Genomic DNA, 12735 nt, shown 5'->3' on the forward strand with positions numbered 1-12735 from the left:
GCCAATCCTACATCAGGAAGTTCCCTAAATAGCTGTGTGATCTAACAGCCTATAACAAGTAGGAACTCACTTTGCACACAGCATTTTACGTGCTGCTCACCTTCTCACCCGTCGCAAAGGATTCTCATTCTAGCCCTGACGTTTTCAGTGTATCTGGGTATTTGTCATTTTTTTTTTTTAAGATTTTATTTATTTATTTGACAGAGAGAAATCACAAGTAGGCAGAGAGGCAGGCAGAGAGAGAGCGAGGGAAGCAGGCTCCCTGCTGAGCGGAGAGCCCGATGTAGGACTTGGTCCCAGGACCCTGAGATCATGACCTGAGCCGAAGGCAGCGGCTTAACCCACTGAGCCACCCAGGCGCCCCGGTATTCGTCATTTGTAAAACCCACTCTGCGGAGAGGGCCTTTCAATCTCACCTTTCATAAGATGCATGAAGCCCTTCAGAGTAACAGATGTTTGTGAATTAGCGAAGAATCCACTTGCTCTCAATAGGCTGCAACAAATGTGTTCGTCTTCATTTCCCTGGAAACACAGGCTGTGAAGGAAAAGAGTAGCAGGAGGGAATCACAGAGGGGAAGGGACAATGTGGCCAGAGAAGGTAAGACGAATTCATGCTCTGGGCTGCAGTCACCGTACTGTCCAACTCGATAGGACCAACTCCTCGGGAGACATGGGGAGAGCATTGTCTGTGGTCTGAAGGCGAGAGTGGAAAACTTCACACACACAAATCAACTCAGTCGTGAGGCACCCAGTTCCTTTAGGACCAACGAGTTCCATTAGTTCTGGGGCTTCCTTTGGCCTGCAGTAGTATTTCCCAAGGGCATGGTCTTTATCAATACCTGGACACAGATACTTCGGGGGATTCTCTTATCTTCCTCAGCCGTGACTTTGCAATTGCGGATAATAACAGGAAAATAACAGCACAAAGTTCTTTCTTGGCGTAGGGTTCAATGGCATGGAAGTAAGGTTCTGACACAAAGAGAAGCATTTGGCCTTGTCTTTTAAAAACCATCATTTTGGGGCACCTGGCTCAGTGCCTCTGCCTTCGGCTCAGGTCATGAACCTGGGGTCCTGGGATCAAGCCCCGCATTGGGCTCTCTGCCTGCTTCTCTGCCTGCTTATGATCTCTCTGTCAAATAAATAAATAAATATTTTTTTTAAATGTTAAAAAAAATAAAATAAAAATCGTCATTTCCACTGTAAGTGCCGGGCAGTGACTCACAGATATTCCTGGCAATGCACTAAACCCTCCCCGCGAGGCTCGGGGAGGGGGGTGTCAGTTTTACACCCACCTGTCTGCATTGAGGGAGAAGGGCTTTGGTGCGCGTGGGGCGGCTCAAGTCGGCACTTTTTGTCCTTTCGGCACAATATTGTCTTTTCCAATATTTATCTGCTGTCCTCGTTTTCAGGAGACCGAAGCGCCCGAGGAAGTCTCCGGGATAGCTCTCCTGTTCCTGAGGCGTTCACTCTGTGACAAGTCACTGCCGGCTCAGGGGTCCCACATCTAACTGCAGGTGATCACACCTGAGCAGCTGCAGAACTGCCGGCTCAGGCCTCAGCACGACTGGTGATCTCTCCACGGATGTACTGGAGAATTCTCTCAGTTAGACCAAGGGGCCATGTGCTTGGATGAAATTCTCTCTGCACCCAGGTGCGGAGGAGGAAGCTGCTTGAGACACAGGTAACAGATGAGTCCATTTTCACTTTTTTTTTTTTTTAAGATTTTATTTATTTGGGAGAGAAAAGAGAGAGAATGAGCAGTGGGGAGGGGCTGAGAGAGAGAGGTTGAGAGAGAGAGAGAAAAGCAGACCCCCTGCCAAACAGGAAGCCCCATGCTAGGCTCCATCCCAGGACCCTGGGATCATGATCAGAGCCAAAGGCAGATGCCTAACTGACTGAGCCACCCAGGTGCCCCTCTTTTCTTTTTTTAAAAAAGATTTTATTTACTTATCTGACAGAGAGAGAGACAGCAGCAGGCAGAGGAGAAGCAGGCTCCCCACTGAGCAGGGAGCACAGGCGAGCCTCCATCCCAAGACCCTGGGATCATGACCTGAGCCAAAGGCAGATGCTTAATCCCTTAACCAACTGAGCCACCTAGGTGTTCCCATTTTCACTTTTCAAAATGAAACTGCTAACAGGTAAGAGCACCACCCTTAAACCGTTTTGCTTCCTTCTCTCCCAGCACTAATGACCCAGTTTGGTCTAAATCCTTTGAGACTACTTTTCAGGCCTGACACGTGTTTCCGTACTATCTCATTCTTTGTGTGTACTAAGGGGAGGGTTACACAATCAGGATTATACCAGATATGTCACTTTGACCCCCTTCTCACTCAGTAATATGTCTTGGAGACCCACTGTTGTTGTTACCTACACACTTAGCTCATTCTTTTTAAACCACAGCCTGGTAAGCCATAGCATGGCCCTTCCACGTTGTGTAATCAGTCATTGTTTGATGGATGTTTACATTATTTTCAATTGTTTCCTATGATAAAACTTTTTTTTTTTTTAAGCAGAACTCTGTGTACATGCCTCCTTAGGCACATGCATAAATTATTCTGGGTGGTGGCGTATATGCTCATTTCTGATTTTCAAAGGTCTTGTCAAACTACCCTTCAGAGTGTGTGTGTGTGTGTGTGTTTGTGGGAAGGGGTGTCAGTACTACTCTTTGGGGCTGTTTATTCCTGGTTTCTTGTCTGCAGTGGCTGCAGGGTGGAAGGGAGCCAAGGGAGAAAGAAATTCATCTCTAGGTGTTACAGGCTGGTTGGCTCCGCAGGGCTGGGCCTCTCTGCAGTGGTGGTCAATGGGGGCTTTGTTCCCTGGTCCATCCCTGAGCAGAATCCGAGAGCTGATGGGCCAAGGTGACAAAGGGAGCCTTTCGTGTGTGTCGTGCCTGGATCCCACCCTGACCGAGACACCAGTCGAGTCTGTAGGAGTCGCACATACAAATGTAACAGGGGTGGGGGGGGGGGTTGTGGGGAAAGCCTGAAAACATTAGGTGGTAAAAAAAGGAATAAAGCAGTAAAAGAAGCTGACCACTAACTAAAGACGTAAAGGGAAAATGCCAAGCTAAATCGCACCCAGGGAGAATGGGAGGTGCAGAGGGGACCACGGGGCTCGGGGGAAACCAGGACCACAGGAAGAGGTGTGTGGAGGGTCAGATCCCAGATCCGGACTGACGGAGGGATCCACGGGGGAGAGGGAAGAAAGGAGGAAAAGGAATGAGGGGGACATGAAAGTGGCAAGGTACGAAGAGGAGGCAGAGACGGAGCAGGGCGGGCAAGGCTGTGTCCCTGTCTGTTTGTGATTAGCACACAGCCCTGCGAAGAACGGAGTAAACAGAAACTTCCAGGCGTCCCCACACCCCCCCTGAGGAGAAGCAGAAATCAGATGCTCTGTGATTAATCGTAGAGAGTTCAGGACACGACCACAAGCGCTGTGCGGACTTGAAATTAGCTGCCTTTTCCCGTCCCCTTGCCAAGATGGGAGTGGGGGGTGGGACGTGAGGGGGTGGGGGCCCCGCCTGCGGGGGGCCAGCATGGAATTCTCCCTGGCAGAGCTCAGTGACACTGACGGGCAATCGGCCGCGTCCAGAGCAGCAGGCAGCATCCGGGGAGCGCGGGCCGGCCGGGGGGGCCCCAGGCGGCTTCCTGGAACCCCGGCTCCACGGCCGCCTACACCCGGACACAGGCCAGATAAGAGGCCGACTGCGCTATCAGAGCCCGGCAGTGCAATGTCCCCTGGCCCTCAGCACCGCAAAGAAGACCAGGGGACAGTGGCTTCCTTGTGAGCAGCCTCCGAGTGGCTAGTCTAGAAGGACTTCCCCAGCCCGACCCCTGCGGCGGATGCAGATGCAGCGGGTGAGGGTCGCAGCTCACCTCAGCGACAGAGAAAGCCAGGCGGCCTGGAGGAGGAGGCGTGCCCCAGCCTGAATGCCTGTACCTGCTGGATGGTGAGTGATTCTGGCGTGTGGACCAGACGCTAGAGGGAGGTGAAGTGTGAGGAGGCGAGCACTTGCTCACACTCCAGCCTGGAGCTCCCCCGGAGAAGGGAGCCAGAGAGGGGGGAATGGGATAGCGGGGGCTGGCTGTGTGGTCTTGGGCGAGTTCTCTCCCCTCCCTGGGCCTCGGTTTGTCCATCTCTGCAATGGAGTGGGTGGAACAGAGGCTCTTTAAGGGGCTTTTACTGTGACTGTGTTTCTTGTGTATCTGTCATATGCCAGACACCGTGCTAGGCATTTATGAAGCTCTAGCTCAGGGAATCCCCATGAGCCTTCAGAGGGGCACGTGTACCCTCCGGGTATCTGAGCAAACAGAGGCTCAGAGAAGTGAAGTGACTCACCCAAGGTCACACAGCTTTTCAGTGGCAGAGATCAGAATTAGGTCCTTGCCCTTCTGACTTGACTTGCCCTAAACTCTCCACTTCCAGTAGTCTGTATTCTGTTCTGATTCCATGATCTCTGCAGGAAGCAGGGGTGCAGGAGGAGACGGTGTCCAGGGGAGGATTACCTGTGGGACGTAGGCAGAGAGGCTGGAGAGAGGCAGCCACAGGCTGAGCGGTCTTCACCTCTGGATGGGTGGGGGCATGCGTCCCAGGCAGGGGCTCCTGGTTGGAAGGAGGAGTGCCGGATGCCATGTGCTGTGCTCGCCTCCCTGCTGTCAGAGGCTCCCCAGGATGGGAGAAGAGGGTTAACATCAGGCAGGGGTGGAGGGAGCTGGGCGTGGCAAGAGTGGCACATGCCTCTACTAGGTTTTGTTCCAATTATATTTTGCTTTTCCAAAAATCTGTTTCAAATCATTCTGGGCCCCCACTGCTCCTCTGGACGAAACAGAATTGTGAAACACATACAGAGTTTTCCACATGCCTCCCACGGGGGGAATCGCGTATTAATATTATTGGAGGCTATCTGCATATGCAGCCCCACAGCTGTGGCAGCAGCAGCCAGATAAGCTGCGGATCGAGTCCATGAGTGTCTCCCTGGCATGGAGGAGATGCACGTTACATCTGAGGCCCGGGAAGCACAGAGCAGGGCCGAGGCAGGTGGGAAATCCCTTGGTGCCAGGCATCTGGGCAGAGCTGGAGATCCCGGCACCCAGATGTGGTCGCTTTTCTCTCCTCTTGGAAAATTCCACCCCGCAGCAGCTCTGTACTGACGCAGGCCTCCCTTCCGTTAGGGGACTGGCTCAGAACCTCTGCCTTGGGCTTGAGTCGAGACCTGAGTGGGGGTCCTGGTGCCACCACTCCCCACCCCTCCCTCAGTCCTGAGCACACTGGGACGACTGGTCATCCTACCCACTTCTGGCCTTGATTTTTCTTGTAGACGCTTCAAGGTGTCTACAAGTCACCTTCCATCTCTGGGCCTCTGTTTCCTCACCTATAATATGAAGGGTTTAATTTACCCTTTCCTATTTTAGGAATCTCTAAAATCTCTGTGTAATTCTTAAAATTCCGAGAGCCTGCTTGGAGGGCACTGAAGTTCTCAGGAAGCTAAGAGAAGACAACGGTCTCCCGTGAGCCCTGCCATCAGGGAAGGTCCGGAGGAGGGGGCATGCAAGTGGGCTTGAAAAAGGGACGGAGGGGTTCACTGCTGACATCAGCCATCCTAGGCCTCTGGCCCTGTGGGCCTCTGAGGGGCCGAATGGATTGCTTTCATGGGGAGTGATTTAACCCAAATGTGTGCTGACTAGGTGGCCCTTACCTACTCTGCATCAGAAGCTCAGCACCCACCCCCAGGACCCCCCAGTTCTTTCTGGGGAGCGGATGAAGGGGTATCCCACATGAGCCCACAAACTGGGCTCTTGCCTGCTCGTCCTCTCTGGCCTCCTCCGGCCTCCGGCCTCCGCCTACCTGACACTCTCAGAGCAGAGCCCCTCGCGCCCCCCCCCCCTTGTGGTGCCCAGGCTACTCTGGGTTCTGGGCAGAGATGGAGGGACCAGCTTCTTCCCCAATCCGTGACACTCTCTGCCACGTGGTCCCTACACTGTAGGGTGCTGGACACAGCTCATCCCGGCTTTGGAAAGCCAATGGTCAGACTGTCAGAAATGTGGTGAATGAGTTGCTAAGCAGAGCCATCATTAAAAATTAAATTTCGCAGACTTCTAATTAAATCAACGATGTTACAAAGGTCATGAGTACTCACTGCTCATCCCTTTCCCTGTCTGAAAGGATATCTGGCTGCTCTCGAGGCTCCCAAGGTGACTTTTGTCCACGCTGCCTGGTGGAAGCCCACCTGATAGTCCGCTGTTGTGTATCTCTCCCCGAGTCCCCGTGCAGTGACCCCGGGTTGGTGGCCCCGGAAATTGGCCCCCGTGGGAGCCCTTATACCATGGGAACTGGTAACAGGACGAAGCAGGGCTCGGTTTATTGTTTTGCTGATTGCCTAGATTTGAGGGAAAAGACAGGAAAAGTTAACAATGAAGATGAAACGTAAGACTGTCCCCATCTGTGGTTGTTCGGTTGTGAAGAGCCCCACAATGAAGGCGCATGTTTCCTTCACTGACAACCTGCACTTTGTTGTGTCACTTTTGTCTGACTCCTTAAGGTAAAGGAAAGTACGCACCAGCCTCGAGCCACTCTCGCTCGTCACTTGTAAGTGTGGGCTGACTACAGATACAAGGGCTGGGGGCCAAAATCAACAAACCCTTTCCCTGTGACTCAGTTGAGTATATATGAAACTTCCAACGGGGTACTGTAAATTTTGTTTTTATTTGCAAATTGTGTGCTGCACACCCTTTATACCAGTACAATCTATAATAAACCCAAGTGTGCATCTGTGTGCATATATTCATATGTACACACGTATGCACGCACATACATGTATACACACACACAAGCTCTCTCCTGGAGTGCCTGCTGCTAACCTTCACCAGCACACCACTGGTCCCACAGTTCATACGCTTGTGCCCAGGGTCTCAGAAACCCTGGCATGGACCGTCTTTGGTCCTTATCCAGAGGGAGTCAAACTCCAGGTACTGAGCCTGGACACAAATACTTCAGTTTCCTCCTCTTGCCTAAAACATATCCACAGCCCAACTCCTCACTCCCGTTCTGAGCAATGGAACGGATACAGAGACTGGGCTGGGCAGGAGCTGTTGTCTCCACAGGCTACCTCTGGGCCCCAGCGTGGACAGTGGCGGCCCGAGGTTCCCTCACCACCTTGCCTGGCTCTGTGTGCGGGGGCACTTCCGGTGACCTGTCGGGCAGCTCCTGGTTAATTTCATCCACTTAAGGTCTTGCTCCTGCCGTACTTTATTTTCATGTGCAGAGCACGACTCTCTAATAGAAACGGCATCTTGGAACAAGCAGGAGGAGCAGCTAAGCCAAATCTATAGGAAAGTTAAGACAACTTTCTATTTTTAGAAACCCTGGGAGCCAGGTGGGCCCTTTCCAGTTCTCCCAAGCCAGTGAGCGGCAGAGGAAAGTATTTCTCATTCCTGAATTCTGTCTCTTATGGTCGAGGCCAAGGCAGAGGCCCAGGTGGGGACCCTGGCTCAGAGCAGCACAGTTAGGAAGGCGAGAATGGAGCCATGCTCACAGCACTTTTAAAAACAATTATAAATGGGTTTTATAATTATTTTATTTTGTGTGCTCAGAAGGGTGATCCTGAGTCTCAATCTCAGTGGCCCTCACCCCAAGCAACCCAGTAAGAGTCAGGTGTCTACTCCTCCAGACCATTTGTTCACTCATTTTTGCATTTTTTGGGTTAATTTTAGTTTTCAAATACGGATTCTATATGTTCTATTCTGCATCTCCCTGTTTCCACTTGATAATAGATCCTGAGTGTTCATCCATATTGGCTCATGGAGACCTAAAACCTTCCTTTCGATGCCTGCGTATCACAAGTCCCAGGAGGTTGGAAGAGGGGATCTATTTTGATAACCAAATCTCTATTTTCTAATCAGGCCACACACTTTCTTGACCCCAAAACCTAAGCAGAACCCAACTGCTTCTACTTTTCAGTAAAAAGAAATTCTACTGGCTTTCCCTTCAACCTGTGTCTGGAAGCTGGCCTCTTCCTGTCCCCTCCCCTCCCCTCGCCCTGGCCCATAAGGCCAGTTCTCTCTGGGCTTTTACAGGTGTCTCCTCACTGGTGTCTGCTTCTCTTGCCTCTGTGATGGTCTGTTCTCTATCTGCAGCCAGCGGGGTCCTGTTAAAATGAAATCAGATCCTGTTCCTCCTCTGCTCAGAACACCCTCCTGACTCCCCAGTCCTAGGTCCACCTCACCCAGAGTAAAAGGTTAAGTCCTCACCATGACCGCAAGGCCCTATAAGACCTGGACTTCATCTCCCCTGCTCTCCCCCTTGCCACATTTGCTGTTCTCAATTGTGCCAGACACAGTCCTGCCTCAGGACCCTTGCATTGGCTTTCCCCACTGCCTGAGACACTCCCTCTCCAGATTTCCACATGGCTCATTCCTTACCACTTACCATCATCTGGCATATTTTTTTTTCCTTTACTTTTTCTTTTAAATATTATTTACTTACTTATTTGAGAGCGAGCAAGAAAGCACAAGTAGGGGAAGTGGCAGAGGGAGAAGCAGACTCCCCACTGAGTGGGGAACCTGATGTGGGACTTGATCCCAGAACTCAGGATCATGCTGAAGGCAGACACTTAACCCACTGAGCCACCCAGGTGCCCCGTATTTTTCTTTTCTTAAATGTCCCCTACCGGAATGTGAGTTTCCTGAGGGTACAGGTGTATGTGTATACACACACACTTTTTTTTGCCTGTTATGTTCAGTGTTCTATTCCATAGTAGGCACTCAATAAAACTTGTAGAAATACCTGGTTTGCTTTGTTGCCAAGAGTGACAGAGCAGTCAGACCTCCTGGGAGAACTGTGAATTGGGGTCACCAGGAATCTCTAGCCAGGGACTCCATTTCATTTATGAATGCCATACTTCTATGCATGTGTCAACACATGCAGTGGCCGTTCATTTGCAGGACGGTGAGAGTCAGCAGACGCACACATCATCAGACGTGCTGTCAAACCAGCCCAGGCCCAGACTGGACCCCTCAAGTGGCTCCTGTGCTCAGCCCCTGTCTGTCTCAGGTGGGCTTGCAGGGCTGGTAAAACAACACCATCTCCCACACCGGTGTTCAGAAATACTGAGGGTCAGGCAGGTTATGGGATCTGTTGTGGGATCTGCTATGGCCTGGCAGCTGTCACTGTGCTGTCCCTTGGACTGGATCGGTCACCCCTGGTCCAGAGCATGCCCGTCCCTGCCTTCCGAATGAGTGAGGACGGACCCTATAGATGCGAGCATGTGGAGGAGGGCAGGCATGCACCTTCCGAATGCATGGCTGGATGCCACCCCCCTCCACCCCACCAGGGACCAGACAGTCCTACACCTGATTAATAGCAGAGGGAAAGGCCAAAGACCTTGCTCACTTGCCCAGCAGCCCCCGTTAGATCCCTGGTCTCCAAAGCTTCCCTCGAGACTTATAAAAGAGAGCTCAGGTTAGAAGTGAATTAATCATACCTCCTCAGGCCACACTCGCCCTTCCATCTAGCAGTCTCGCCACATTTATTTATAAAATAAAACCCCCCACAGAGCCACCCCCCAGCCTGGGGACTAGAACTTTGACAACTATCTATAACCCACTTACATGCTCCTTCCCACCGCAGTAGCTACAATCTTGAATTTTGTGTTTTTCTATGACTTATTTTTAGGTTTTTGGGTTTTGTTTCTGTTTGTTTTTTAGAGAGACAAGGAGAGAGTGTGCATGCATGTGGGAGAAGGGCAGAGGGAGGGGGAGAGAGAGCATCCAAGCAGACTCCCTGCTGAGCAAGGAGCCCAACACAGGGCCTGATCTCCACCCGGAGATCATGACCTGAGCCAAAATCAAGAGCTGGGACTTAACCAAGGAGCCATGGAAAGGTGCTCCTTTCTATGGCTTTTTAAAGAATGGTGGTAAAGGATACATAAAACTGACCATTTTACCCATGTTCAAGTATACAATTCAGTGGCATCAAGTACATTCTCAACATCATATGCCCATCCTCACATCTGTTTGCAGAACTTCATCATCTCAACCTCCCTTTTCTAAAAAAAAGTATTTATGCCCAAACAGTAAATTATTACTTATTTTTGAACTTTATAAAAAGATCTAGGTTGTCTTGTGCCACTTCTGTTTTCATGAAGCATTTATCACTACAACTCATCCCCGTGGTTGCACAGGGCTCCGTGCTTCCTCATCTCCCGCTGCCAGATGTGGCAAACCATGCGTTTCCCACATCTAGAGGCTTCCAGGTTGCTTGGCACCGGTGCGCTCGCTGTCACAGGCACCGGTGCGCTCGCTGTCACAGGCACCGGTGCGCTCGCTGTCACAGGCACCGGTGCGCTTGCTATCACAGGCGGCGCCGCTCTGAGCATCCTCGCACCGGCCCCAGTACGCACACGCTGGCGTGCGTCTCCTGCGTCCACCCGGAAGCAGGACTGCTGGGTTGCGGACAATACGAAATCACTCCCCGAACTATTTTCCACAGTGGCTCTGCCAATTCACATGTGCCCTCGACCGTGCGGCATTTGCCTGATGGCTTCCTTTCTGCCACTGGAATGGGTGGGATTTCCCCTGCATCTCCACCGCTGCCGCCATCACAGGCCTGGCTACCACTTGCTGTGTGTCTCCAGGTCTAAGAATAGCCTTGAGCGGGCTGCGGGCTCGTGATGTCTCCCATCTTCGAGGCAGAGCTGCACCGGGAGGGGAACCGAGCCTGACGGCCACACTACAGGAAGGAGAATGTGGAGAGGGCATGTAAGACAGTGTCCTCCTAGCATCTACCGCTCGGTCCTGCCTGTACTCAACCTGGTTCTTACCACAGGTGGGACCTAGAGTCCTGCCTTTACTCAACCTGGTTCTTACCACAGGTAGGACCTAGGGGCAGGGACAAATCCTTGCTTGTGACAGGTGTCACTGCTCACACTCACTGCTCACACTCTACCTGTATTGCTGTTAATCCATTCAACCCTCATTCAATCCATTCAACGGAGGGGCTCTTAAAGGCCCCACTTCATAGATATGGAAACTGAGGAGGAGTAAGTTTAAGTGACTCTTTTATTAAAAAAAAAAAAAAAAAGATTTTAGTTATTTGAGAGAGTAAAGGCAGAGGGAGAAAGAATCTGAAGCAGATTCCACACTGAGCGCACAGGCAAACATGGGGCTCAAACCTGTAACCACAAAACCATGACCTGAGCCAAAACCAAGAGCTGGACGCTTAACTGACTGAGCCGCCCAGGCGCCCCGAGAGGTTAAGTAACTTGCCTGGAATCCCACAGGTAGGAAATGGCAGAGATGGGGTTGCATCTGGTCTGTTTGGCTCCCTCCAGAGGTTATGCCATCTCTTCATAGGGCCTAGGAGTTAAATGTCACAAATTCTTCAGCCCTACAGACTTGGGTTCATGTCCTGGACCCCCTACGACCATGCTGTGTGGCTCCGGGCAGGTTACTCTCTGCACCTCTAAAATCGTGGGAGCTCTCCTTTCTAGAAGCTTCATTAGATACTCTTTTTTGTGCCTTATTGTTTCTTTTTTAAGATTTATTTATCTGAGAGAGAGAGAGAGAGAGAGAGAGAGCCGCGCACATGAGAGGGCCTAAGCAGGGGGAGTGGCGGAGGGAGAAGCAGACTCCACCCCAGGACCCCAGGAATCATGACCTGAGATGAAAGCAAACGCTTAACCGACGGAGTTACCCAGGGATCCCCACCTTCTTGTTTCTTTTCTTTTTTTAAAAAAAAAAATTATTTATTTGTGAGATAGAGTGAGCGAGCGAGCGAGCACAAGCAGGCAGAGGCAGAGAGAGAGAAACGCTGAGGAAGGAGCCCAATGCGGGACTTGATCCCAAGACCCTGGGATCATGACCTGACCTGAAGGCAGCAGCTTAGCCGACTGAGCCACCCAGGCGTCCCCAGCCTTCTTGTTTCTTGTTGACTTGTGTGCCTATTCCCCGAATTTCCCCGGAATCCGTTCATTAGCTTATATCTGCCAGTGCTCATCCCTGGAGCGCAGAGGGGAGGAAGTCCAGGGATCAGGGCTCGGGGTACCCTAAGCCAACTGCTATTTCTAGGACAAGGGATGTGGTGCTGGGCAAGAGGAGAGCAAATGTCCACTCCAGACTGGGCAGCTCTGGGCCAGTGACCTTTGTGACCATCCTATTTCGAGAAAGGCCGATCTGGCTGAGTGGCAGCCTGCTCCGGCCACCTCTGGCCTCACCTATGGGAGGCGGACGGCTGTGCACGGGCAGTTGCACACAGCATGTCTGGAATACCTATTCCTAAGGGTAATTCCCAGGGATAAAGCATGTTTATACTTTTTTTGGGGGAAAAATTCCATTTCTGTTGCCAATTAGTTCTGCTTGAGAACAGCTTTTCTCAACACCAACACGTTGGCCGACCAGCCTTGAGTTCTGTTGATTAGCTCCAAAGTGGGGAAAAAAGTAATTTCTTTCTTTCCTTCCTCCACCCCCAACCGTGAAACCCGGCTGTTCGTGATGAAAGGGGTCCTGTGGATCGTTTAGTTTTCCTTGTCATGACTCCAGGAAAGGCTATAAAAATAATCAGTGGGCCCCGCTGGCCGTAATTGACTGTAGAGAGCAGTTGGCTACCACAGCGTCTGAGTTATCGGAATCTGTTGCAGACGCAGGAGGCTTCAGTCAAGCTCCTCTGATTACACCTGCTCCCCCCCAACCCGGGCCAGCGCGGGCTGGGAAGTGCTGGAGGTTATCTGAGCGTTTCTCTTCT

General features: G+C 51.5%; 1 protein-coding gene and 1 long non-coding RNA gene across 2 annotated transcripts in view; one reads left to right on the forward strand and one right to left on the reverse strand.

The window, feature by feature from the left end:
* The window catches only part of LOC116594820, a 26830-nt gene extending 21870 nt beyond the window's left edge, over nucleotides 1-4960 (reverse strand). The window contains exons 1-3 of the long non-coding RNA XR_004287428.1: nucleotides 4506-4960; nucleotides 1293-1666; nucleotides 417-535 (exon numbers count right to left, since the gene is read on the reverse strand). This is a non-coding gene — a long non-coding RNA (uncharacterized LOC116594820). The remainder of the gene's footprint in view (nucleotides 1-416; nucleotides 536-1292; nucleotides 1667-4505) is intronic.
* Nucleotides 4793-12735, forward strand: part of RIPOR3 (RIPOR family member 3) — a 70359-nt gene continuing 62416 nt past the window's right edge. Inside the window, exons 1-2 of the mRNA XM_032350358.1 lie at nucleotides 4793-5037; nucleotides 8940-9048. Coding sequence (XP_032206249.1) covers nucleotides 4963-5037; nucleotides 8940-9048 — 184 coding nt within the window. The 5' untranslated portion in view covers nucleotides 4793-4962. The remainder of the gene's footprint in view (nucleotides 5038-8939; nucleotides 9049-12735) is intronic.

The sequence above is a fragment of the Mustela erminea genome, chromosome 7, assembly GCF_009829155.1.
Source record: "Mustela erminea isolate mMusErm1 chromosome 7, mMusErm1.Pri, whole genome shotgun sequence".
NCBI lineage: Eukaryota > Metazoa > Chordata > Mammalia > Carnivora > Mustelidae > Mustela > Mustela erminea.